Source organism: Toxoplasma gondii, chromosome V (assembly GCF_000006565.2).
Source record: "Toxoplasma gondii ME49 chromosome V, whole genome shotgun sequence".
NCBI lineage: Eukaryota > Apicomplexa > Conoidasida > Eucoccidiorida > Sarcocystidae > Toxoplasma > Toxoplasma gondii.
Window position 1 is genome coordinate 2638029 of NC_031472.1, and position 27927 is coordinate 2665955.

General features: G+C 54.1%; 3 protein-coding genes across 3 annotated transcripts; 2 read left to right on the forward strand and 1 right to left on the reverse strand.

Annotated features, from left to right (window-relative positions):
- Positions 1 to 1091: 1091 nt before the first annotated feature.
- TGME49_284645 (hypothetical protein) lies at positions 1092 to 11027 on the forward strand (the record flags this gene model as incomplete). The annotated part of the gene is made up of 4 exons (XM_018781934.1): positions 1092 to 1626; positions 1789 to 1924; positions 2488 to 4987; positions 5743 to 11027. 4 exons carry the CDS (start codon positions 1092 to 1094, stop codon positions 11005 to 11007), a joined length of 8436 nt encoding a protein of 2811 aa, XP_018637719.1. The 3' UTR covers positions 11008 to 11027.
- A 1498-nt stretch (positions 11028 to 12525) lies between these two features.
- Positions 12526 to 12756, reverse strand: TGME49_284630 (hypothetical protein; the record flags this gene model as incomplete). Its single annotated transcript, XM_018781933.1, has 1 exon — positions 12526 to 12756. One exon carries the CDS (start codon positions 12754 to 12756, stop codon positions 12526 to 12528), a length of 231 nt encoding a protein of 76 aa, XP_018637720.1.
- Positions 12757 to 16135: 3379 nt separating this feature from the next.
- Positions 16136 to 27724, forward strand: TGME49_284620 (hypothetical protein; the record flags this gene model as incomplete). Its single annotated transcript, XM_018781932.1, has 9 exons — positions 16136 to 16190; positions 16572 to 16637; positions 17101 to 17238; positions 17721 to 17844; positions 18667 to 21590; positions 22304 to 22647; positions 23094 to 25297; positions 26045 to 26819; positions 27353 to 27724. The coding sequence occupies 9 exons, from the start codon at positions 16136 to 16138 to the stop codon at positions 27722 to 27724; spliced, it is 7002 nt and encodes a 2333-aa protein (XP_018637721.1).
- Positions 27725 to 27927: the final 203 nt, after the last annotated feature.

Genomic DNA, 27927 nt, shown 5'->3' on the forward strand with positions numbered 1-27927 from the left:
GAACTACCATCGGAGAGACAAGAGTCGCTTTATTCCTCCAGAAAACATGGAATGCTTGAACATAGATGCAACTCCTTTACTTTGCTCCCTATCCTTGGGTGAAAGCTAGCTGTGAAAGTAAATTGTTTGTCGTCTCCGTGACATGCATCTGCGGGCAGATTTCGCGCGAAAATCGCCGCGAGCGGGTGACCGAGGCGGGAGGGGCGGAAACGGCTTTCGAGTTCTTCAGTTTCTCTCCCAGGAGGGTCTCGGTGGGTGGGAGCAGGAAGAAAGAGGAGGAGCGGGAAGTGTGAAAAGGACATTCTTCTGATTACGGGACCAAAGCACACTTGCTGATTTTTTCCACCAAAACCTCTAATTGTTTTCTCCACAACTGCGCAACTGCGGTGAGTTCGCCCGTTAACCTGCTGCTTGGCGCATCTCGCCCACCGGCCCTAGGTGACACACCTTTGTCTTTGAACGCTCCGCTAAACCTGTATACACACACGAGCTCGGTTGATATATATTATGTGCGTACGCATGTGGTGTCGTTCCTTTCTGTTGCGCTCCCCCATCTGTTGGGTACTCTTTCCTTCTTTCTTACAAGGATTTCTCGTTTATTTCATCCACATCCTGGTCCCCATGTCAAAGGACGACTTCTCGCCCCCTCCAGGGTCGAGGGGGCTAGAGGTTTCGCTGTGCTGTTGGTGACTACGGCGGTGACCCGTGCCACCATGAGCCCTATTTTTCCTCATTTCAAGCGCTAACTCCGAAGAGCCATTTGTACTCAGTCCGGACAAGTTTTTTTCTCGGAATTGCCCGTGTTGTCTCAGCGTCTTGAAGACAAGGGCTCGACCCTGGCCACGCCGTCAAGCGACTCTTTGTGCTTTGTTCCCTTCTATTCACCCTTCTTTGTCAGAACCTTCTATCCTCCCCTTTCTGGTGTCTTGGGAAGTGGGAAATGCACGTGACACTGCACCAAATCGGCCTGCAGAGGACGTTCTCGCAGGGAAGTTAACAGGCAACCAGACCAAGAACATCACACGCTCCTGAGGCGTCCCATCGCCGTTTGCGGCTCTGCCTTCCTCTCGCTGTCCTTTCCCTTTAAGAAGATGTTTGAGGACATATCTCCGTGGCCCTCGCCTCCTGGCTTCTTCGCAGGCGAGTCCGCACACGGGGCATCCCGAAGAATGTCCACGCTGCCCCCGGGCCTGGTCGAGTTTTCTCCGCTCCTGTCGCCTTCCTCCGCTCCTCTTCCCCACTCGCTCGCGACTCTGACGGGCCATCCTACCAATTGTGCCTTTCCTGCCTCTTCTTTCTCTCCCGAGATAGGAGCAGGGCCATCATGCACACAGGGGAATTTGGCAGCCCGGCAGAGACTCCAGGAGATAAAAGAGCTCGATCTGCTGCAAAGAGAGGAGAAAATCCAGCGTCAGCTGACGCTCTTGCAAGAGGAGCAGAGACAGAGAGAGGCTGCGCAGGAGAGAGGCGGGTTCTTGGGGGAAGAAACTGTGCTGCTGGGAAGAAACAACAATGCTCAGAGCGGAGGGGCGGCAGACTTGGAGAAAAAGCAGAAACAAGGAGCAGCTGGAGTATGCCCTCCACGTGGAGGGACAGAGGCTGGACCTTCCAATACTTCTATTAGTGGTGGGGGATGCCAGAGTGCATGTCATCCATCAGCAGGAGAGAAAGGTCACGTTAGAGTCGAAATCTGTGGAGACCGACAACTCTTGAATGCCGTACACAGCACGCATCATGGCTCCGGCATCTCTGTCGAGGGAAGTTTCCCGTTCGGAACCCATGTTTCAGGCTGTGGTGGGGAGTCGCAGCGAAAGAAAACTGGAGACGACATACGGGGTGTGTCTCTTGGCAGGGCCAGAGATGACCATACACATGCGGTGGGGGAGGTCGAGAATATACAGCATTGCAGTGACGACAAGAACAGGTAAGAAATGCCCACGTGGCCTCGAATCTCGTCTTTCTAACTCTCCATGCTTTCACAGCGCCGAGCTCCTCCGTGCTTCTGCCCTGATGGTTCTTCCTTCTCGTTTTTCGGGGCGCCAGAGGTCCTTCGTGATTTCTTCCCCTTTGCCTGCTTCTTCCTGTGTTCACTCCCTTGCGTCTGCTGTAAAGGGGCGAATCATGAAAGATATTTTCATGGGGATGACGCGAACGTCAGTCATAGGGGGTGAGTCGAGCCCCGGATAAATCAGTGACGATGCATGCGGAGTCTCAACATTGGACTGGCGTACACGAAGACTACGAGGATGTGAACCGCGGGAGAACCCACGTGCCGTTGAGTTGCATATCTGGACGTTCGAACATACAGAGGCTGTACTCTTCCTAACGTTTGCTCTTGCTGCGAGTTTCAACGACGCAAGTCTTAGCCTTGCTCCTTTCCCGAAGACGAGACATCAAGTTCCGCTTGGGAGAGAAGATATCTTCACAACTTGAAATGCGGCCGACCACTGGTTCTGCCCTATTTGTCTGCCCTTTCTGCGTGTACAGGTTTCCGTCTAGACACTTTCCCTCGTTGTTGGATTCCCTCAACGACGACCCTTTGCCGCTTTCTTATCTGTGTGGCAACAGCTCCCTGTTCCTTTCGCCTTCCTCGCTGCTTTCTCTGGGATTTCTGGGGTCTTCTGGGGGTTCCCCGACAGATGCCTGCACACCGAATCCTTGTCTCGCCTCTGCGCCTCGCGCGCTGTCTTCGCCTCAGGGACCGGAGTCGACGCTCTCCTTCTCTCCGTCCCCGCCAAAGTCTACGCGCTCGCCGACGCTTCTCCAGTGTGAGTGGGCCACGGCGCCACAGCCTTTGTCTCCTTCACTGCGAGGCCTGACTGGTAAGCCTAACCAGGTAGAAGGGAGCTGTGGACCGGCGGCGAGAAGGAGCTTCAGTTGTCGGGACGGAATAGCCGCTCGCGGAAGAAGAGACTCGAACGGCCTCCAGCGCAGCTCGAGTGTGGCCCCCGGAGCCTCAAGTCCGGGGGCCGCAATTTTCGAGTTTAGTGCACGCGCGATCGAGGAACGAGAGACGCCACAGAGCGCAGGTCGACAAGCTCTCAGCTACGTTCCCCCTTCGCCTCAAGCTCGGGATATCTGCCCGCCACACAAGCACCTGGCCCAGCAGCTGAAGCTGCGGGAGCGCAAGCAGCAGGAAAGGCTTCAGAGGCTCCAGCGGCAACAACTGAGAGAAGAGGAGAGGAAAAAACCCGTTAAGGAGCGGGGACAGTCCCAGAAGACAGGGGAAGCAATTCCTCCTCCAAGGGCCGGAAGAGTGCTCTCGGGGGGGGGGCGGGCGCGCATGCTCGCCACCTCTCCCGGCGCTTCCGGGACAGCCTCACGCACCTCCGCGGCGGCAACGATGCCTACAGAAAGGAAGGCCACACCCGGCGCCGTCACGGGTGTGTTACTTTCTCTGTCCGCACATCCAAGTGCGAAAACATCCGTTCCGAGCCTTACAGAGCGAGCGAGCGACAAACAGCGTACTCCGGGAGTTTCCTGTTCAACTCGCGAAGCTCGTCACGACTCGCGTTCTCGGCGGGTAACCGCCAGGCTGGTGGCACCCAAAGCTGGTACGACACACCACAGAGGTCTCCAAGAGGATCTGCCTCGCTCGAAAGCGACTTCTTCCAATGCGCGGCAACAAGCGTCCTTCGCTGTAGGCGAACAGATTGCGATGGTGCCACCGAGAACGGCAGGCGTGAAGAACGCCGCAAGCGCTACTCTCCGAAGAAAGGGTGCTGAGGACAAGGAGCGACAGGGTGGAATTTCTGGACACCTCGTATCGCATACGTTGCACCCGGACACGCGCTCAGAGGACAGATCAGTCTCACCTTTCGTAGGCACAGACGGAGGCACCTCAGCGTTCGGCTCCGCGTCTCTGGCCGACGGTGCTGGGTCCGCAAGAGAAGGAGACTGCTCGATGACGAAAAGAAAAAGTCGAGAGGTGAAACCCTCAGTGCCCGCGCATTCCGCTTCTCCCATTCGCTTTTCAGCTGCATATGCGAAATCATGTATCACGCCTACCCGAAGAAAAAACACAGGTAGAAAAATTGAAGCAAAGACAGAGTCAGGGACTGCTCTTGTTGTCTGCGCCAAGGGCCTACAACGCGCCAAGGGGACTCCCGTGAGGGAGAAAGGGCGCATCGAAGCAAATCCATTCGGAGAAAGGAGGAAAAACGAAAGTGGAAGAATTATTCAGCTAACAAATGTGTCGCCTGACGGAGAAGACGACTGCGAAATAAGGCTGCGCCAGATTCTCCAGAAACTCCGCGCCCGGCTGCTGGAAAGAAAGGCACCCAATGACGACGACAACCACCCAAGCGGGGAAGTCAAGAGTGGCAGAAAGCGCGTGCCGGTGACTGGAGACACAGATGGACGAAGGACAACTGAAGAAGAGAGTCGTGGTGGCCGAGACGATGCGCTCCGCTATGAAGAAGCCGCTGGGCAGGAACGCTATTCACTCGACCGCAACTCTCCGACTTTTGGTGCTATACGAGCCAAGAGCGGCGTAAGAAAAGAAGCACGACGTCTCTCCCCGAGTTCCGGGCACAGCGAGCGTGTGGCGACCCACCGAGAACCGATCTACGTAGAAAAGGAAGCTACTGAACGAGAGACAGCTGGCGCCTGCCGTCGGCAGAGCGACAAGAAGGTATGCCAAGCCACGGGAAAAGTTCACACAAGAAGCAGCACTAATTCACGAGAACGCGAACTCAGTGAGACCGACTCCAGCGGCGACAGTGATAGCAGTGGGTGGAGTGTTGTGGAACATCTCCGGCGGATTCTTCGAGGGGAAGGAAAAAAGAGGAGACACGCAGAATCGGGCGTCTCTTCCACACCTTGCCGACGAGGAAGAGGTCAAGAAGCCCGCAAGCGAGAGTTCAGTCTCAGCAGCAGTGGCAACAGCGTCAGGGCCAGTGGCGGTAGCTGGAGACGACGGCGACGTCGGAGCGGAAGACGCGAGGCCACGCGTCTTCTAAAAAAGGCCTTGTGGCATAAAGATGAGGTGAGAGCATCTGCGACAGACTCGCGAGCTTGCGAAATGCGCGTCCTCTGCCTCGCCATGGCAGTACACATCAGAAAAGGACTGCGGGTCGAGCGCGTGCATATTGCGAGTGGCCTGTCCATCAGGCGATCAGCCGAAAGTTTGACACTCAAGCGACTAACCCATGCAGTACTTTTCCACACCCACGTGCGACTTACAGCTGAAATTGCGACCTGTCTTAGGTGTCTCTAAGAGGATGGAATTGTGTTAACAGGTGACTGAGTGTAGACACTGACACTTCGTAGTGAGATGCGGAGACACTTTGCCCGGCGCCTTCTGGTGTCTGCGACCAAGGACACTGGGTGATAGCCAAAACAGCGAGTGGTTCCAGAAACTGAAGATAATCCATTACAAGGAGGCGATCGTGAGTGGCTCGAGCATGGGTGAAGAACTTTATCTCTGTAGCGGTTTAGAGGGCTGTTGTTTTACCTCTGTTCTGGTCGACACACGGGGGGCCTGGGTTCACTGCCGTTTCCATGGTTCATTCACAGAACCTTTGTCGCTGAAAACTGAATGCAGGGGTATAACCTGAAGTTGACAGCGTCAGTTTGGGCCCTCAGTGCGGATCTGCTCTTTCTTGCTTCTGCCGTAGTATGGTTACGGTACTGTTTGGCTCCGCATTTCGGCTTCCCTGTGATCGTTTTCCCACTTTCTGCCCTTGCGCTGTTTCGGATTTCTTCTTTTCTCTCAATCTTTTCGTTGCTGTCATCTGTCAGATTTCTAGTCCTGCAAACGCGGAGCGGCACAAGAGGTCGTGTCGGTCGCGCTGGCGTTCGCCTTCGTCTTCACCGTCTTCTCACACCTCCAGCACTTCTCCTCGGCAATCGATATCTTCTCTTCTTTCCTCTTCTCTCCCTTCTTCTGTAAGCTCTACCGTGTCGCCTCGCTCGCGGGCCTCGCCGTTGTCCGCGAGCTTTGCCAGCAGCATCAGCAGCAGCGGGTCGTCGCCTTCTCTGATCACGAAGTGGCTCCACTACTCAGCGGCGCTTCTTCAGAGCCAGGGGAGTCTCACTGACAGTGGAGTGACGTGGATGCCTCCTCCAGAACAAACCTCGTCTCGTCCTGCAACCGAATCTCAACGGAGAACTCGGGGAGAGAGGTACCTCGAGCTTTCAAAACCTGACCGTGGAAAAGAGACCTCCAATCGGGCACACAAACAGGGAGACAGGAGAACAAAGAGAGGAGAAGAACGGAGACGGGGACGCGGCTCGCATTCAAGTTCATCCCGCAGGCTGCACGTAGCGGAGGGCTCCGTGTATAAGGCTAATGTGATGACGGATTCAGGGGAAGACAGGCGAGCTGGGGAGAAGCGGAGTTACAACCCACTCACCGAGGATCCTGAGGAGGTCGTGCGTCGCATCAAGAAGCGCCTGGGGCTTCCGGTGTCTCCCAGGCGTGATTCTTCTCATCCCTCGTCCGTCCACTCCTCGCCTTCCTACGCCTCCTGTTCTCCCGGAGGCAACCGTCAAATGAAACGCAATGGAGGGACCGAAAGAGTCGCGATGGCCAGAGCCGGTAGACTGCAGGTGCGTCTCGCTGAGGAACGGGAGAAAGGACACTCGCTCGACACAGACTCACTGTTTCCCAGTACCGGGAGGGCGGGCGTGATTCGGGATCCCAGGGAGCAGCGCCGAGGAAAAAGAGACATGCTCTTGAGTGGAGACAAAGGTGTGTCTCTCCGTGTCCACAGTTCCCCAAACATCCATTCTTTCGAAACTGGCGAGGGCTCCACAGGGAGAAATGATGGCTCTCGTACTCCACGAGGGTGGCAGCCACTCTCCAGTCTGTCCCTCTCTCTGTCTTCGTCGTCGGTGACCGGTTCGCCTTCGACGCAAGCCGACACGGGTCCTGGTGCGAAACGAGAGTGCGGACGCGAGGTCGCGTTCCCTGTCTCGGATCGCCTTGAGCAGGACAAGATGACTCGCGACCGCCTGCGTCTTCCGAGCTCCGGGAGCCTTCATCTGTCTCTATCTGCGTCGCCTCCGAGGGAGGAGAGCACACGCGGCAAGACAAGGAAGAGTACAGACGAGAAAGAACGGCCACAAGCAACTCGAGCGGAGATTGTCAGCTTCATTCAATCAGAGGGGCGAGCTGCGCCCCAGAAAACGGAAGAGAGCCCCCCTCCCTCGGAGAGCCGCGCCGCTCACGAAAGGGTGTCTCTCTATGAGGAGGCAAAGAAGGATTCGAAAAGAGATGCAGACCAACTGAACCTGAGACCCAACTCGTCTCAGTTGATTTCCTTTTGTGTCTCTGACGAAGAATCCGCTGGTAAAGAGGACAGGGGAGAGACGCAAATCCCAACTGGTCCCAGAAGCCCTGCCGGACGAGGCTCCCAAAAGTTGCCTGCAGAGAAGGGACAGATGTATCGAGTCAGGGAGCGAGCCTCGAAAGAAGGAAATAAGCTTCCGTCAGATCACCTGGCTTCGTGTTCGAGTGTCTCTGGCTGTGACGACCCCGATGGACCCCTCCGAATCTCGGCGCTGCTCAATTCTCTCTCACAGTCGTTTGGTGAGGCGGCAGCCGCGGGGACTGTCTCTAGTACCCCAGCCCCGAAGGAGACGAACTTCGGGGAGTCTTCTCGCAGTCGCAGATTATCCCCCAGCGACGCGGCCCAACACAGTGAAGGGCTGCAAGCAAGGTCCCAGGAACGCGACAAGCAAGAGAAGACGAACTCGATGGCGAGGACGCGAAGAAAAGAAAACTCCCCTAGAATGATATCTGAATCGTTCAGACTGAAGACAAACGACTTGCAGAGAGAGTGTATCAACCGCCATGACACAATCCCGCCACCCGGCGGAGAAGTGTCAGAATCGTCAGCGTCGAGAGAGCGGGGTGAAGGAACCTTGGGGGAGGGTGTAGGAGACAAACCTCACCTGAGAACAGAAACGCCACTGTCCGTTTCCTTCGCCCCATTTCTTCGCGAAGAGAAGGAACTAAGTAAAGAACAAGTGTGTCTCGAAAATATTCCAGACGCCGTGGAGAGAGAAAAAGGACTCGCTGCACGCGCGTCGAAGACGCACGATGTTTCTCTCCTTCCGCAGGCGCGTTGTCCGAGTGCACCAGGGGCTGAATCTGAAGAGACACACCAGGAGGGAGACTTGGGATCGACGCTGTCGGCGCAACTCGCCGACATCCAGCAACTGCAGAGTCTCTTGGCGGAGGCAGATGCCCTAGAAAGGTCGCATGCGTCCCTTCTTCTGAGGGGCGACAACGGCGGTGCCTGTGAAGGGTCGGGGCCTCGAGCCGAAGGGGGAAAGGGGGTGAAGGAAACCGACCTACACGAGCCACGAGAAGAGGAAGCAGAGCCCAGAAATCGGGGAGCGGCGCGCAATGCACTGAATCAAGTTACTATGCAGAAATGCCCAGAAGGAAGACAAGGATCGCCTGTCGAGGCCCGCGGAGAAGATTCCTCTTGTGCGGACGGTCCATTGCCTGCTGAATCGCGGCAAGATGGGAACAGCGACAGTGGCTCTTTTTCTGAAAAGGCTGCGGAATCAACAAGTCTAATTCAAGAAGCGAAGGGAGACGAAGCGGGGGGACAGCGAGGCGAGAGTGAATTGGGGGAACAAGAGAGAGAACAAGAAAGCACGAGCGACGAGTCTCGGTTGGACCGTCAGGCCATTCCACAAAATGTCGCTCTCGCACAAGTTGAAGAAGCGAGAAGTTTTCGTGTAGACGAGAACCAGAGGAAAGAAGAGAAACTTTTGCCGGAGGCTGAAAGCTGCTTGAAAGCCGGAGACGCCTTTGCTCGAATGGGCGCACCTGGCTCGAGTGAGGGCAGGAGCCGCACGGACCAAATCGCGTTGCACGAGCGGCCCGTACAACAAAGAGAGGGCAGTGAAGAGAAACACAAGGAAGGAGTAGGCGTTCTGGAGAGCCAGGGACCGGGCTCAACCTTGTCTGATGTCTCCCACTCCGGCACTCTGCGCCGTGGTGTGGCGCCTCGTGACCGAGGTACTCCCGCTGACGGATGCGAAGGCGAGGAGAGACAGCAACAGACGGAGAAACAAGTGGTGCTACCCGAGGGCGACTCAATCGCCCCTGCAAACGGTCAGGTTGGGTCCTTCCTCAATGAGGCTGTGCACGAAGAGCAACATCTGCCTTTGGCGGCGACCGAGATGGTCACGAGCTGCGTAACTGGCAGACAGAATCTTCCAGGAGACAGAGAGAGCGCCGTCATAGAGCAGATAGCAGAGAGTTATTCACATTTGTCTAACGCCACGAGCCTTGTAGAGACAGATCCGACAAAGCCCAAGAACCCGGCTGTGGCTGCGGGTGCTGCATGCAAAAGTGTGGAAGCGAATTCGACCGGGGCGTCTGGTACGAGTTTCCAAGCTGTCCAGCGTGTACAGATGTCTCAATCGGAAATCGAGAAGAGGGAGCAACCGCGAGAACAAGACGAAGCAAAAGAGACAAGTGGGAAAGAAGCGCGCGAAAGAAATGACTGCGATGCAGGTAGACACAGGGGTGAGGCGCACAGGGCGGCTCCTCCGCACTCGTCGCTCTTACCCATGCTCACGAATCTTCTTCAGAAGCAACAGCCCCTTCTCAAGACTCTACTGGACCATTTACAGCAAAATCAGGACACAAGTAACTCCACAGATGCAAAGGCTATGCCAGCCGCTGCTGGCCACACAGCTGACGTTCGGAAGTTCCGAGGAGACTCGTCTGGAAGGATCCAGAAATGCACGCAGGCCAAGCCATCGAATGCTCACGAGCAGACCCTGATTCTGCAGGATCGCGGGGTTCCCCACACTCTCAGCCTGAGAAAGAACACCCGAGCGCTTCAGCTGACTTACCCTTCTCTCTTCGTCATGCAGTCGCCGCCCTCAGGGGTGTGCATCCACCTTGGAGGGGCCGCTGGAGAAGCCTCTCTCAGGGAGCACGCTTACTGTGAAGAAGAGCGAAACTGTCAGAGCGGAGTCGCAGAGAAAGATAGAAGCCTGGTTTCTGCACTGACTCACCAGAGGGTGCAAGAAGTTGCAGACGGAAGGGCACGAGACAATCCGGCCGTAAAGAGCGCTTATGCCAAAAAGCAAGAAACACAAAGTTTTCACGTGAAAAATGGAAATGGATCGCATCTCACGACAGTGACAGCGCTGGAAGAGCCGAGGAACACAATGCTAGGGAAGGGAAGAAAAGACGCAGTGGAGAAAGAGGAACCACAAAACATTCGGGAATCGCGGGAGATACATTGTGTGTCGCTCGACAGAGAGCTGGATGAAGGACAGTCGTTTGGCAAGGAACTTGCCTCCGACGAAAACACTAAATCTGAGCAAAGTGATACGGAGGGTGAGGAGGCACCGATGCAAATGACAGAGCTTGAGCATCTCCTTCAGTGCATTGGAGCTCTACAAAGCCTAGTGAGCTCTGGAGTGTTGAAGAAGAACGGGCGGGCGAGGAAATCTGAGTTCAGCGAGTGCGATGAATCACGTCACAGAGAGACAGACGATCACGATTGTTACACGCCGTTGCCCCGATTCATCTTTGATTTTGAAGGAGGGGGGCGGGAACAGAAAATCCATGTTTTTGGTGGGGGAAAGAGCTTAGAAAAACAGGGTGTTGGCAAAATGCCAAGGCCAGCCCAGGGAGTCTTGAGAGCCAGAGAAGCAAGCAGCCCCCCCACGGTGGAGCGTCGAAAGTGGGAATCCGAAGATCTTTTTTCGGATAGGGAAGATAATCGCCTAGAAGCCTTTCTGGAAGCGAGAAGAGTGAACCTTGACAGAGATCTTGGTTTCAATCTTCTGTTTTCGGGGATGGCACACGACACAGACGTTGAAGAGAGAGAGCTCATGGAAATCCTTCGTCTAGTGAAGCGATCCGGGAAGGGAAGGAACACGAACAGTTGGAACCACAATTTTGGGTACGAACAATGCAGCCAGGATCGCTGGTACTCTTGGGGGGGAGAAGAAACGTACCGTGAGCAAAGACGGAGACTCCACGAGTTCGTGCAGCGAGAGCTACACGGTGAAGAGGACTAAACGAGCGCAGAGCACGACGCTGAAGGGGAAACAACTTTACAAAGTTGAGACGTCACAAGTGTCGCTTGTGGCACTCGTAGGGGGAGAGGTCGACAGTGCCCGCCTCAGCAGAAAAGAGGTGTGACTCAAGAAGGGGTTTCCACAGGTTTTCTACAGGAGAGGACGAGTTCTCGTGTTTTTGATTGAATACTCGAGTTAAATCTATTTGCATATGTGGGTGTGTATGTACGTGCAAATATACATCCATGTTTATTTTTCTGTACAGGCGGACTTGCTTCCCAGTGGTGTCTTATCCTTAGCGCCCACGATGTAGATCACGTTGCTAGTATTAGAGGATCATGATTTCCCTATCGCACCATCACGTCGTGCCAGCTGAGGGTGTAACAAGAGGTTCACGGGGAATCACGCAGTTTTGTGCAGATGTCTCAGCTGCCTTCTAAAGACTTTTTCCTTAATATTTTCAAGGTTGTGCCTTGTTTGAGCAACCTTTTTTCGCAGTTCCAAACTCGCTACAATATGATTTTTTGCAGCATGGTAGTCGCTTGCGGAATCCTTGTTATTCGAAGTGAGTGGAGTTCTGTGCTTCGCTGACTGTTCTTTTTCACAAGAGAAAAGACATCTGCCACAAGCCTCATGAGATCGTCCAGAATCAGGAGCTACGGTATACTCGCTGCTGACACACGACACTCCTCGCACGAGCAGTTCACAGTAGGGGGTGCAGCCTAAGGCAAATTTACTTTGTACTACTGCAAATGGAGTGTTTCCTTTATGAAGAAACCAGGAAGACGACTGCTTGGTGCAATTCGTCTTCAAGGTATACCCACTGAAATATCACCCGGTAGAAGCACGAGGACACTACCAGCAAAGCACACTTGTTCGTAAGATAGTTCTCGCGGTTACTACTCATCATCCGCGTGCTGCCCACAGGCACGTGCATGCTTAAACATATATAAGACGTTTACTATGGTACTGCTGATGTGGACATGGACACGCTGGTATACGCACTTGCCGGACAGAAATATTACTTCAGTGTGCAGTCTCTTCCCCATAATCATTCAAGTAAAAATTAAAGTCCGAAAAGGGAGGACAACGCGCTTGATTGCCACGAGCCTCAGTAATAAGTGGGGATTGCATTGCAGCAACATTGTCGTGTGTCTGTTGTGAACACGTCTTCGACACAAACTACCACGAACAAGCAGAGCGCATCCAGAGTGCCGACCACGAGAGCCCGAGCTGCATACTCGCAAACATAGCTTCACACTCAACGGATAACCACGGAGGAAAATGACAGAGCGTATATTCATGTATATAAAAGATATTCATGAACACGGAAAAAATGCCATTTGCATTTGCCGCATGCTGCAGCAAAACCAATTATCCGTGAACATTGCTCTCCGAGATCTTCTCCATTCGTCACGGCTCCGCAGCATCCTTTTCCAGTTTTGTCCTTCCCTTTCTTCTTCTTCGCTTCATCATTTGTCGCTGAAGTGCTCTCAACTTCCGGTTCTCACGCAGTGTTTAGGTTTCCCACTTAGGAAAGCAGTCTTTGAAAACATTCTTTGGGTGCCGACTTTCCACATGCTGGTCTAGCGTCGGCTTTTTCACCGTACACATGAAACTCTGCTTGCAAATGTCGCAGACCACAGACAGATTTTTATCGGCGTCTTTAATCGTAGAGTTTTTGACCGCCTTCTGGTTCCTCCTCTGCGCGCGTTCGCGGTCCACGTCGCGCTGGTTTCCGCGTGTCATTTGGGGAAGCAGAAGTTACGGAGCCCAAAAGAATTCAGCAGGGAAGAGACCCACCGAAACTGTTCGCATCTACTTGAGCAACAAACAGACACCACCGGCCTTCTTGAGACTACTCGACGAAGCGCTTGAACCCAGCGCCTGTTGTGTTCGGCAACCAGATGCAACAGGTGGAGCTGCGGCAAGATGTCACGGAGCGGAAAAGTTGGGAGAACAACACGCATACGCGGAAGAGTAGTGAAAGTCCGAAAAATAAACAAGGAAACTAGAAGAAAACGAGGAAACTGGGCGGTGAAAATGTTTGAAAGTGCATGCAACAGGGAAAGGGAAGAGAACCGGGGCGCAGGGCAGCGGGTGTACCATGCAATAGGTCCGGATCGTTGGAGATGACAACAGCGACATGGAGAACTCGGGGTTACCGATGTCTTTGTTTTTATGGAAAAAATTCTGATACATCAAAATCCTGTACAAGAGAAACTGTGTAGTGGATTTCCACAGAGATGCGCGAACAGAGGGGTTCATCGAGTCAAAGATGTCGTTTGTCGTCCCCACGCTGGAAAGGGGAGTCCGCATTGGGACGGACAGGGTGACACGCGATACTTGCCGACTCTTCGAAACCAAAAAGGTCTTGACCAGTGTCTGGGGAGAGGAAATTTCGTAAAATCAGACACTTGATGACATGGGCGTCTCTAGCCGTCGGACATTTGCAGTGAGGTCGCCCCTTTCGAGGGACTTTGTGTTTCGTTTGTCTCCATGGCGCAACTATAGAATTACACGAATGATGGAGACGTCTGCCGAAGAACAGTGGCTCAGGGAAAGTCAGACAGTTCAAGATACGATTTCCTTTTCACGTGAAGAGCACAATATCGGTGGTTCCATGGAACAGCTGCACTGCCTACTTTTGTATGTAGCGAATGGGATGAGGCGGGAATCGTGATACTGGCGCAAGAAACAAGTACTTCTGGCGCTTCATAGTAAACGGCGGTAATTCGAAGACGTCAGTGGACAACTTGCAGTAGCAGAAACCCAGCATATGCGCCGTAAATCACCATCAAAACGCTGACAGTCGAGGAAGAGTTCGCAAGTCAAGGGAAGGAGAATCCACAGGAGACATGAACGTAACGAAGAAGAAAAGAAGGGGAACGTTCATTCCAGACCGAAGGATAAACAGGAGAAAGGAGGAAACAGTATGCACAGAGGTGGAGAGGGACAAGGGTGACAATAGAAGGCGCTTTTCAACAGATTTTCTACTGAGGAGAAGCAGGCAGCAGAAAAGCACTGAAGGAGAGGACCATGAGAATTGCTGTAAGCTGCTGTGTGGGGAGAGCCTAAGTACAAGGGCGGTCATAGGTACTCCAGCACACAAACATATGAGAAGAGCTCTCCCCAATTCGAATAGTGAAGGGAGAATAACGCCGAGCTCTGTCGCGTCTCTCTTTCGGAATGCGGAACTCAAGAAGCGAACGTGCCTGTGCGTTTTTGTTGCTGCTAGGAGCGTGTGCACCACTGTTGCTTGATTGAATTGGAATAGAGCCTGACTACAGTCACAGCAACACGGAGAGGCCCGGGAAAACTCCATACACTTCTGTTCTTCCTGCTGTCTTCCTAGCTCTCTCCGAGGGGACGATCCTCAAGCAGGCCATCCTTCACACCCAGGATAGAGGCGTTATACCATGATCTGCTCCTTGTCTGATATATAAGAGCTTCTCCCTTGCCATATTCCTCAACTAGTGCCTTCTATTTTTTGCTCGTCGGTGAACATTGAAACACTGTTTCACCGTGGTGAGAAGGATAGGCCAAATCGACATACACACGCAGCTTTCCAGTGCAGTTTTCTGTGTATCTTTCGAAGGCTCCTCAAAATCCGCACTTAAAAACTGCGGCGTGCATCCCGATAGATAACTGCTTGTATATCGTCCCTGCAGTACCGTAGCAGGTACCTATCTTCGGCTGTTCAGCAATCGAAAGTCTTGACGTCACACAGCATGGCTGGACAGCCGAATTTTGGGGGGATCTCGCCATCTCTTGCGGAAGCTTTGAATTGTTCGAGTACGCTTGCAAGAAAACGCATTTAGAAACTTTGTCGCAGCAGTCAATAGCTTGTCATAATCTTGAAGAGCCCATCCCCTCGACCCCCCCACAAACAGACACCATTGACAGCTACGAGAGCTGTGCCTTGCCGCTGGTGGGAAGTTTCTTGGCAGCCTTTTGCCCAGATCGGTTTTTGTGTTCAGAAACTGCGTCAGCAAGGGCATCTCTAGTGAAATATATATGTGATCCGCCACGTAAAGTGATCTTTGGACAAAAAAGTCCTTACCACTCTTCCTTAACGTTCTACGCTACCAGTCTTTTTTCCTGGCTAACGAACCCCCATGCGCGGCTGGTGTGCGGCTGGCTAGCATGCACGGTAACTTGCTGAAGCGCGGAAAAGTACTATCATTGTTTCTGCATTTTCAGCGAACAGTTCCCATAACAGCTTTAGGACACATACCTGTCCCTTTCACTTGTTGTGTGCCTGTGTGCACGGATAAAGGTGCGAGACTCTGTGGACTTCTTCGCAAAGGAATAGGCGGCAAAGCGGCCTCGCAGCCGGTCCACGTGCTCTCGTAACAAATCGAGTTCCGTTTCTGGTGGCATCTTAACCATTTACAATCTTATATCTACATTTCGTCACTATCTTCTTGGAGTGTAGTCTTCAGAGGGAAACACACTATGGGCTCTTTTTTTTATTAAATGACCTACCGTGTCTGCGGTGAATTTCGTGTGACCGGGATTCTACAGGTCTCTTTGCGGTGTCTTTTGCCCACCACGATTCTGCTGGTCCCGGGCGCGGCTTGCGTCCGCTGCACCGTATTTCCTTCCGTTTCTCCCGTCTTGTTAGTTGTGGTTTCATAGTAGTGCAAACACGATATTGTGAAGGCTCCGCAGCGACTTGCCCGGCTTGCTGGCGATCCACAAGGTCGACCCGGAGTGGTGTTGGAACAATCCCGACGCACAAATAAGGAAGCGCCTCTGCTTCCGTTGTTGCCGGAGGGTTTCAGATTTGTGCACCAATTCTGCATATTGCTCCTGTCTGTTTCGTTTCCATTGTAGCCTCTCTCGTTTTTTTCGATGAAGGACATCCTGTTGCGGCCAGCCCTGACTCGTCGGGCCCTGCGTTTTCTTCTTCATCCACGTCTTTTCTTCGATCTTACGTTGCTCTAATTGCCTCACCAGTCGCTACGCATTTGGTACCATTTCATCGCCTCTCCCTCTCAATTTCAGGGTTTGCCTTGGATCTTGTCAAGATATCACACTGCATTTTCGCGAAAGATTTTTTATAAAGATCTCCCGAATCTTCAGGCTTTTTCGATTCTTCCCTCTCCACGTCCACCAAAGAAAGATGAGCCGCCGCGTAGAGCGGTTGAGGAGGGGTGAAGGTCTCTTGTCCTTTGGTGGTAAGTCAACAGCACCGCCGGTCCTGCCTAACTGAACCAGTCATCTAGACAACACGGAAGAGTCCTCGCAGGTTCACCAGTAGGTGGATACTCGCACGCGAATATCTCTCTATGCACGTTCATGCCCGCTTCTCTCCAAAAACAATCGTATTCTTACATTGAGATTTGTGCGGTGATTTGGATGTCGATGTTGAGATGCTTCCACGTACACGTGAACTTGTCTGTTCCTACATCTGAACAGTTCCCTTTCGTAGTAGTGCGTCGGTTTTTTCGTTTCGCGCCTGTATCGTGTTCCGGCATCCACCTCTAACCTACGGCACCGTCTCATGTCCGCGTTCTTGTCCTCTGTGTGCTGCGCTTTTTTGGCCTGTCTTTTCGCAGTTGTTCACGATTCACTTGCAGTTCTGGGACCGACAGTCCCCGGAGTGGACGACCCAAAGAATGCAAGTGCGTCGAGGGCGAGACTTTGCTTGAGCTGGGCACAGTGGGCCCCATTCCTTCGTTGACCTGCATTTCGACCTGTTGCATACATCTATTCGATATCGCCGTCACTGAGAATCCTTGCTTCCTCGTAGGACCTCTCTGATAAATTCTCACCTATCTCCTCTCTGTGTGTCCTAGTCTATCCATGTGCATGTATCATTGAGTGAGCGCCTCTCTACACATGAGCGCATATGTCCGCTGACGTTTCTGCTTCCATTTTTGAGGAAAAGCGCCCCTCCCAAACCTGTGCCCATGTGATTCCATGCTTGCCTGTTTAGATCTCTGTTTATCTACGTGTTGCTCATCTCACCTTTGTAGGATCCTACTGGCTTACCGCCTCCCGCTGTATGAACACGCGCTGCTGCCTGTGCCTCTCTGTGGACAAGTTACCTCTGTCGTTTTTGACTTCTTGTTGTGTGTCAAACAGCCCCAAGCAAATGTTCAGAGTGGTTGACCCAGTCCGAGCTGCAGAGGGCGCCCGTGCCCCGCACCTCGCGGTGGTTGCCTGTCACGACCTCGAGCGCAGATCGGTTTGACCGTCTCCGGGACATCTCTCTCAAGAATGGTACGAAGCGAGGAAGATCGAGACAAAATGCGGCAGATTTGCCGTGCCTTATTGCAAGCAGCGAGGAAAGATGAGTGAGGTTGGTCCGCATTGCTCTGCGATCTAAAATAATGCGAACAGCAGGTTTAGATACCGCTGCGTTATTCTCAAAGGGCAACCTACTTAAAGACATCTCGCTTTGCTTCCGAAGGATGCAACGACGAACCGACTTGCACTGACAGTGTTGTTTTTCTTCCTCAACGTGTCGCGAAAGAAGAAGAGCGAAGGGCATTTGGCAGTCACTTTAAGTCGCTTCGCTCGCAACTGGATTCAAAAGACGGAGTCGAGGCGTCTGGAGTTTTTGACGTCGAAGTGTCTACATTGTAAAATTGAGTGAGGCTCGAAGCTGACGAGAAATGGGCTTGAATGGAATTGGTCCAGAACTCAAGCCTGTTTATGTGAGTGTTTATACCATGTTTCCGGCCGGTCCGATGTCCTTGTAGAGGCGGATGAAGAGCAGCTGATCCCCGGAGTGAAATTGCGACTTAAAGACCCTGGTAAACGAGAAAGCTCCTGCCAGGACGATGAGCCAGATGCCTGGCATCCCGCGTCACCTTCGCTCATATGGTACGAGAGCAACGCTCATGTATTGTGCCTTGCAGGATGTACAGAAGCACACATATATGTATGTATAAATATATATATATATATATATATATATATATATGTATATATATATATATATTGTGCGGCGTAACAAGTGAGTCAAGATACACTGCGACAGTGTAACTTGTATCTGTGCCTTAGTGTGATTCGCGCTGTGGACGCCAGAAGAGTGCGTGGCATGCCAGAGATCTGCGTGCCTTGAATGCACACTCCCTGCGAATGGAGTGCGACCGCTTGCTCACCAGTAGGTGTTGAGGTACATTTCTATCGTGTACAACTCTGTGTAGATAGGTACACAGGATATATATAGGTTATAACTACGTAACCACGTACACGTATGTGTGTACAATGTGTGTACATCCAAATCCTTGGGGGGATTCAATAGTCTCTCGCGGTTCAAACGGATGGTCTGCTGACATCCGCAGATAGATCTGCTATCTGCGTTCGAGTAGTTCTCTACGGGCAAATACAACGCGTGTTGTCTGCCGCATTCACGTGTCGGCAGGGAGCGCGTCAGCTTTCGTAGGAATGTTCCCTTCGCCTCAAGATTAGTGTGTTTCTGTAGTCTGGTTCAACAGGAACAGGAGCACACCATCGAGCTCCCATCGTCTCGCTTCTCGCACCCCTTAGCTTCACACACGAGACAGCGTTCCGTCTCCCTTCTCGCTTGTGTTTGCTGCTGGCATCTTCGCATGATGTGCACGGTTGGTAGAACCGTGGTCTCTTCAGTGCCCGAGTGTTTCTGTTGTGTCTTCTCTTGATTTTTTATCTGCGTCTTTGTAGGGAGCGGAACTCGACAAACGTGGGGACACGGTCAACGGCGAATGTTTTTCCGTTCGAGCGGATCCAGGCGACGCAGGCTTCAGAGACGCGCATTCTGGGGGGTTACACAGAGCAACTGACGGCCCCTTTTGAGCGCGTGGGCGCGACGAGTGAAAAGTTCGCTTACAACGCATGTGCCACCACGCTGCCGTACACAGGGCTGTGGCACGACGAAGTGACAGGGATAAGTGACCCGACGCTTGACAGTAAGCAACTAGAAGCGCTGCAGAAAACACCCGCGAGTCGGGCAGCTGAGGCAGCGCTGCTGCGGTCACAAGCCGCGAAAGTGTGTCCACGGGCTGCGAAAGTTTTGCTCGAGGAACTGACGCGCGACGTGCCCGACGCACCCGACGCGGAAGGCCAGGCCGATCTACAGGAGAGGCTTTTCACCAAGAATAAAGAGTACCTCAGCGACGATGAGCGAGTCGAAAACTTCCTTCTCGCTACAGTCCAGCCTGGCCTCGCGCTGGGCGTCGCGCAGAAGGCTGAGAAACAGGACCAGCGAAACAGGAGACGCGGACAAGCGGCCGCTGAGGCAAAGGCAAAGGCCATCGCCTCTTTCTGGGAATCCAGAAAGCCAGGCAGCGAGGCGCGGAAAAGGCCACCTGCGCCAGAGCCGTGGCAGCGTAGGGACGCACTGATTCAAAAAGAAGTGGAAAAAAGTCGCGCTTCGTTGAGCGGTCCCGAGCTTGCTATTCATCGACGCCATTCCAACAAGCGAATGATCATTTATGCGGAAAGGTTCTTTGGAGACCTGGGTGCGGCGTCTGAAGGTGCGGAGGCTGACCCTTTACGCCTCATACGCGGAAATTCGGCAACTGTCGCCCGAGAGATCTCCAGAGAGGGGCGGCAACAAGCGAATGCTGAGAGTCTTATTGCCCGCCTCGAGATGAGACTTACGGGGGGTACGCGAGGCCACGAAATGGGACGCAAGGCTCGCGCGACGCACAGTAGGATTTCGAGAGGCGACAGTGTGCCGAGACAGCTGATAGCAGAACGAACAGAAGGACAATTCGATGGACGGCGTGGCGTGCTGGACGGTGTGGGTGGCTCACGACGGGGCTCGGGACAGCCGTGGGTGCTGGAAGACTATCTCGGTGTCCGTCGGGCTATGCGTCTTGCCGCGAACCTAGAACGGGACCAAGAGAGGGAGGCTGAAATCCTGGGGATTCCAATCGTGAGGAGAGACAAGCCGAAGAACACCCACGCTGGGGCGCCCGAGATGGGAGCAGAACATCAGGCCTCAAGAACCCCTCCGACTCCGAGTGCCCCCACAAAACCTGTTTCCGTACCACCGCCAACACCGCTTCTGTCTCCGTGCCCTTCGGCCGCTTCGCCTGCCGGAGGGGAGAAGAACGATGCTGCCTCAGCCAGCGACAGCAAGGCGGCGGACACAGGGAAGGCACCCCCCAAGCCCCCTCCTGGTTCGAAGCCAATGCCGGGGCCCCCGCCGAAGAAAACGCCGCCGCCTCCCGGGGCGGGAAAGAAGGGTCCTTCGCCGCCGAAGCCTAAAATGAAGTTAGCGTTTCAGAAAGTCTCCACGCATACAGCTAGCATCCCTACGGAATTGCCTGAGGTGCCGAGCAACGCAGTTTCACCGCGCGTGGAAAACTTGTCGAAGGCTTCGGGAGCTGCAGTGGAGACGAAGCTAAGTGAAAAGGCGAAGCGCTCGTCAGAATCAGAAGATGAGAGCGAGGACGGGGAGGCTGACCTGCCTCTGCCGCTTCTGCTTCCCCAGAGCAACGAAGCATCCGCTGCGTTGTCCTCTGCGAATGCGCTGGACGCCATCCGGAGAACTCGTTTTCCCACTAACTTGAGGCCGAAGCCAGTGTACGACAGTATAGGCCGGGTCATTTTGCCGCCTCGCCGTAAAGCGGATGCGTCAGGCACAGCGTCAGGCAGGCCCGAAGACTGCGTCGATAACGACAACGCGGCAGGCATCGCCGATCCGTCGGGCATGGTGTCTTACAAGCTCGTATATGACAATCCGGTGTACACTGGACCTTCCTACGAGGTCATGGCCGAGTATCAGCCCGAGCTCGAGCCCGGCGCCAAGCCTTTAGGTCCCGGCGCAGAGACCCTGATCTACGAGCCGGCTGCTTCGCGCACGGCGTCTTCTGGGAGCTATGGGACACACCCCGTGTTGGACAAGAAGCGAAGGCGACAAGAGGCGGAAGGGGGCGAGAGACGCCGAGGCAGAGAAGAAAGAAGTTTGCTTCCCCGCCCGACGCAGTTCGACCCCGTCACTCGATACCCTCACGACGAGTCGTCGCGAGCCTCGCTGTCGCTGCTCGGCGTCAACGACGATGAGTGGGTGTCGTCCGGCATCTCTCGCCTAGCGAACTGTGTTGCCGACCTAACGACCGCACCCTCCGCTGTGGGGGTGCTGGAAATGCTGGGAGAGCAGGGAAAGACTGGGAAACCCGTCGCGCAGGCTGCAGTGTGGCCGGCAATGCTGAGCGAGGAGGGAGCTTTGGGACAGAACGTGGATACCTTGAAACAGGTGGAATGCGTGGTCGATGGTGGCTTCCCATTTTTGAAGCTCGAGGCTATGCCAGGAACTTCCGCGAAGACCAGTCGCCAGCATGCTGGCCTGAGTCTGTGGGAACTTCACTCGTCAGCGAAGAACAACAGACGGCACGAACTGGTCGACTCCTTCGGAAACGTGCGAGTCGCGCCGTTTGCCTCGCGAATCTTCGTCCCTGTCCGCTTGATGGGAAAAGATAGCAAATTCACGAAGCGCGAAGAAGCACTACAGGCCCGCTACGCCTACCCCGAGGGCCAGTTCTCCCCCGGATACTACGTCAAAGCAGCCGATATCGACGAAAAGCGGCAGGCCATCCTCCAAGCGCGGCCTCCACGTATGTCTGTCTTCGAATTTCAAGGTATGTGCGTCCGCGCACTTCTCAACGTGCGAATGTCCACAAGCGGGAGATAGAGATAAGTAGGAAACACGTGGCGAACTCAGTCTTCCAGCTGGCACGCGGTGTGGCTTTCTTTTTCGGATGGCGAATAAAGCTAGTGCTCCTGTACACGAGAAGATGCTGAAGCAAGGGAATGCGCAGGAGTATCTGACGCGTTTGCAGAGGAACCTGACCTGCGGAACTGTGGTTGAGACGAGCGCTCCATGGATACAAAAACAGTCACGGTGGCGACTTGATGCCGCTCACGTCCTTACGGACGTGGATGCATGTTTATATCTGTGTTAGTGGTTAGTTTTTCACTGCGGTGTCAGTGTGTGCCTATCTTTCTCGGGAAAAGTGAGAGACTCGAATGGAGAATTTGATCTGCGCGTACGGCGTCACATCCAACAGGTATGCAAGCCTGTCTGTGTGGAAGCGTTGTGTACAACGCGGCGCCGCGGGAAGTTCTGCCTTTTTCTTGGGCCTTCTCTTCTCTGCTGTGTCCGCTTGCGTGCCTGTGCTACGTCCCTGTCTGTCTATTCGTCTATTGACTTTGCTCTCGCTGTTTTCTTTTCTTCCCTGTCCTTTGCGGTTTGCGCTGGCATTGATCTTGTTCCATGATCTCGCGTCAATCTCGCTGTTACTTGGCTCGCGTCTGCCCCTCCTTCACACCTTCCTTTGCGTGCTGCGTCCAGAGAAAATGAGGCAGCTGAAACTCGCCAAGGCGCGGGAAGAGACCGAAAGAGCCGAGCGCGATCAAAAGGAGGTCGACGCCCGCCTGGCGTTGATCGCTGAAAAGGGGTTCCAGAGGAGCAAGGGAAACGCCGTGGCCGGTCACGCCAACAAAGGTGGAGTAGATCATGCTGTTGCAGGGGAAGGTACAAAAGGCCTGCCGACGTTCGCAGACCTTGATGCCGATCTGCTCAAGGAGAGATATAGGGCAATTAAGAAAAAGAACGCACATGATAAGTCTCTTCAACAGATTAAAAGTCTCATCGCCGAAAAGTCCGGCAAACAAAAGTGCAAACTTAAGGTCATGGTAAGCTAGGAAATGCTCACGCAGAGACAAAGACGACCAGCGGCCCCGAGGGTGCTGCCATAAAGCATCGCCTGCTCGCGGTTCTGGTTGCATACATCATTGGATATGCATCCTTCAGGCGCGCATGCGTATGAATCAGATTCATACACACGTTTAGGGTGAGCGCACACTATGATTTACGAGTCGAGGTGCAGACTCATAGACGAACGCAAGCATTTAGATGTCATGCTTCGCAAACTTTCGAGAGGTCTGCCACAAGTACGTGTCCGCCGGCCACTGGGACTGAAGTACTTCGCAGCAGTGTCGAGTGGGCAGCACGCCGGAAAGAAATAGCGAACTCTGTGTTGCGTGGTGGTCGCTCGTTCCCTCGCTCCCGTACCAACTCTTCGGTGTCTCTGTCCGCCTGTTGACGATTGTTATTCGGGTTCTTTTCGGCTTTGAACCAGGGCCGCCACCGGCATCCGAAGGGCACGAACAAGGAAATCGAGTTAGAAAGGCAGAGGAAAAAGGAGAGGATTTTGAGGATGTTGGCAGATCCACACCCAGACGTGAATGCAGCGTTGCTTCTGGCCGAGATCAAGGAGATCGAGAAAGAACGAGGCAGCGAAAGCGACGAATTCAACTCCATATCGACCCAGTACACTTTCGACACTTTTACTGTGTCTAGCTACGAGACAGTGGAGGACGCCTTCCCGCATTACACCTTCGACTATCCCCGGTACGACCCGTGCCCGGAGACGTTTTCCGCACTCCAGAAGGCCCGGTTGAACTACTCGGGCGTTCTCCTTGTTTCCGAAGACTTCCGCCACACCAGTGCGAAGGCGCGCGCCCGTCTTGCGGTTGCAAGCACGTTGCCAACGGGAGGTTACCTGCATCATCTCATGTATGTGGAAGTGCGCGACTCAGTAGTCTTCTTTTACTCGGACACAAAGTTTTCCGGCATCGCCGGCGGTAAAACGGTCTTGCATGCCTTCGCCAAGGGTCTGGACGCGTCGCAACTCGTCGTAGACGGCACAGAGGACTGGACGCTTCTTTTCGGCGTGTGCGTCGACGCCTTGACTCAAGTTGATGTGGTGACTGTAGAGCCTTTTTGGTCCCCGGCCGCGGAGCTGCACTACGTCGCAGTCCGGATTTCGGGGAGAAATGCCAATTTTCTCCCGGGCGCTCCGCCACGCGATTTGATATCGACTGCGACTGAAGGGTCCAGCAAGAAGACGAAGAAGACCGCCGAACAGCGCATAGCCCAGGAAGAGGAGGTCACCCTGTTTCTCAGTGCCGACACCGAGGCAGAGACGCTGCTGTGGCACCGTCTTCTGAAGCGCCGCGTGGCGTTCGCAAAGTACGCGAGTGCACTGGCGCAGGAGACTCGAGGAGACCGACCTGCGCTGTCGATTGCCGAGTTTTGCCTGTCGGGAGTCAACACGGCGGTACTCAGCATGAAGGGCGTCGCCTTCAATCCAACCTTGGATCAGGTGCTGTTTTCCAATTTGGAGGAGGAAAAGATCGACTACCTCGACATGTCTTGTCGCAATCTGGGCGACGCCGACATTGCCGACCTCGTGGACATCTTGCCCTTCTTCGTTGAGTGCGTCGACCTGAGTGGTAACCAGATCCAGGCTGATGATCCCGTCCAAGTCTGCAAGCTCATGAACAAACTGCATGCGACCAGCGTCGACCTCAGTGACAACCCTCTGGGCCAGCGCGCGACAGGCGGCCACCTTCTCGGCACGCTCCTCACTCAGGCGTTCCTTTCGCGACTCGACATGAATCGCTGCCGCTTCGGTGCCGAGGCCGCCAAGGCCTTCCGCGAGAATGTGGCGGCGATCGGGCGGCCCGTGGAGCGCCCCATTGCGGTTTCTCTCAGCGGCAACGATCTCTCCGCCACCGACGTGGTCAGCATGGTCACGAGCATCAAGTCGAAGATTCCTGGCGTGAAGTCGATCTCCGTCGCCGGCAACATGGCGCTGACAGCGGAGGAGTTCTGGGCAGCCGTCAAGGCTTCCTTCCACAAAGTCGACGTGTCCATCCTCAACTTCGATTTCGACCAGCGGCCATCCCCTTCGCTCTCGACGCCAGTGTCTGGAGACATGAACCAGTTGAAGGGCCTTCCGCTGACGCTTAGCGGGCGGCTCTTCGGGGCCGGCTGGAAGATATGCGGAGACCGGTACACCTGGTCTCCCGCAGCGCAGGGGGGCTCACAGTCACCGGAAACGACAATGGGCTACCATCAGAGAGTCGCAGACGCCGACGGCGGTCAGGCCGTGCCTCTCGTCTACTTCGAGTTAAGAGGGCCTGTCCTCATCTGGTCCGACGTCCCTGCACGCAGTGTCGGCTGGCTGTGCCCGGAAGGGCAGAAGCTCACGTCGTCGCAGCAGCGCCCGACTGAGCCGCTGCCGAAAGACCCGATGGCCGCGTCTCGGACGATCTGTGCAGTACTGCTCTATCGGGTTCATGTTGACTTTGACGCCCACCCGATGGTCCTGATTGTGGAGGCACTTGAGTTGTGTGAGTCCAACGACCCCAACAGGATTTTCCCTTCCGTGAACTTGCCGCCCTTGGACGAACTGCCAGAGCAACAGACAGTATCCTACGTCCTCCGGGGACCGACGGACGCCGTAACCCTTGAGTGGGCCCGAATCCTCCACGCTAGGTACAGTCACGAAAGGCCTGGCACGGAAACACGACACTGGCGGGACACAGACTGCGCATGGAAGACAGAAACCAAGATACTTGCGAGGGTGACAGAAACGAAAGCAGAACCTTCTCATTGACTTCTAGCGTCGAGAAGACAGAGAGAAACGCTACGTGGAAAGGATGCAACACGCAGACAGGAGAATGCAAATGGCTGAATGATGATGCAGGAGAGGGAAGCCGACAGCAGATGTTTCAAGACACCTGGCATTCCCTCTCTGCGACGTGACATAAAAACTCTAACTCTAAATATACATGTGTATAATATATATGTATATGTATATGTAAACGCACTAACTCATGCAGGATAAATCCATGTGAACACGCTGTTTCTATGAATATACTGTTTGCATGAGTCTGAATCATTTCGCCACCTTCGACTGACATGGCACGCGGCTCAGCGCATGTCAAAGGCGTGTGAAAGGGTCTAGTTGTCCACTCTTCTTATGTGAGTCTGTGGCTTGGTTCTGCAAGATTTGGATCCCCAGCAAATCCTGACGATTGAAGTGTGCCAGGCGGACCCAGCGGCTACGACGCTTTCCAATGGTAACAGATTGAAGCCTCTGCATTGAATGCGGTCAAAGGCACAGAAGCGCTTCTCGAGAACGACGCCCTGTGTGAAGGGCGATTCGACCGTTTCACGCTGCCTGTACACCTCGTTGCTGTTCCTGTGTGTCCCGCCGTCTGTTTTTCGCCCTACCTTCAGGCTTGCAGGCATGTACTACGTACGCACAGAAGGACGAAGTCTTCACCAGCTGAGCCCGAGTGCTCTCCGTTTTTTCGAATCCGGTGTGGGAACGATTTTGGACTTCGGGGGGTGCCCAGTGTCTCCGATGGGCCTGAAGTCGATTTTCTACTTCTTGTGCAAGTACACCTGGCTGAAGTCGCTCATCATGTGCAACATGCATCTGTCGAACCTTCACTTGAAATTTTTGTCCAAGGAGGCCTGGCAACTGTACGATCTAGATCTGCTGGACCTCTCTTTCAACGACTTCACCGACGCGAGTATGGAGCTGCTCACTACTGTGCTCTGTTTCCGATCCTGCAAGAGGCTCGTTTTAGACCAGAATGGCTTTTCAGATTGCGAAAACGCTGCGGACTTGGTCTTGAGAGTGGGATGCGGCCATGAGGTCACCTGTCTCTGTCTCAACGGGTGCAGCCTGGGCGACCGCTTCGCCGAAGCTCTCGCTATTGGCCTCAAAACTCTGGCGCCCAACCGGGCAGACTCTTGCCTTGCTGTGGTCGAGCTGCAAAGCAACTGCATCCACGCAGTCGCTCTCCGGAACCTTGTGAATGCACTCGTCGGAGTCCTGCCTACGATTGAGTCGGTGAAAGTCAGTGGGAATGCCGACGTGGAGGCTGGAAAGATGTCCCTCCCGTTCGCCGACTTCAAAAACACCTTCCAGGGTATACCTGCACGCAAGCAACGCGTCATAGGACCCAGGAAAAGGCTAATCAAATGGGGGGCACGTCCGACTGAGGTACGCAGAGATATGAGGCGTTCATTGGTGTCGGCGCTTTAGCACGCACGCGGTGTGTAAGTGTGGCAGTTGTGCTGTCACTCTGTCTAAAGCGTGGATTAGCTCTAGAAGCGCCACGGTATTTTGCCTGTTTTTTTCACACCCTCTCGCTCGTTCATTCTGTCTGTGGGAGGCTGTATGTACTGCTGTACATCTCTGCATCCGTGGGTTCATGTAGCATTTCAACTCGACCTACATGGCTGTACCTACGAGTTCCACGTTTTCGTCGTTGCAGTGTCAACCTGGCACCCGCCTATCGTTTTCTTGGATGTCTTTCCACTGGAATCCTTGTGTCCGCGTTTGCCTCATTCATGTTTCTGCCACGTGGCCCCTTTTACTGTGCTTCTTGACATGTTCATACTTTCGCAACTACGTTTCATGTGTATTCATTGTAACCGATAGGGGCTCATAAGCAACCCACGCGGAGAGGCGTATGTTCGAGGATCAACAGAGAAAGACCTGGTCCGGTGATGTGTGGGTGGATTCCGGTTCAGGTTGGCAGCGAAGGTCATGACCTATTGGTCGCGGATGAAGCTCGTAATGCTCTTGCTCATACAGAAGGCAGTCCAGTACCAGATCAACCGGCTGGTGGGGCAGATGGGTCTGAAGGGGTTATGGGGGCCGATAAAGCCGGTTCGGCGGAAGGGGCTGAAATGGGTGAGGAGGACGGCAAAGCAGAACAGGATGCAGGCGCTGAAAAAGCTGTGACGCCTGAAGAGAGTAATAGCGACGATGAAAAGTCTGACAAGAGAGGCAGTGGCGAAGGCTCTGGAAAGAGTGACGACGGTGAACGGTCTGAAGAGAGCGACCATGGTGAAGGTTCTAAAAACAATAGCGATGCTGAAAGGTCCGAAAAGAGCGACTAGGCGATAGGAGATGCCTTAACTGTCGAATGGTGAGGATGAAGCATCTATTTTTGTGCATGCAGCTGGTATCTCCTAGTACATAAACTAGGACTGTATAGTCCCCTCTCTGAAGACTTCGAGGTCTATCCCCATGCCTGTTCGTGTAAACATGTAAATGCACGTTCAGGGCGGAAGTGCGCGAGAGAGTTGTGCTTATATCCAGA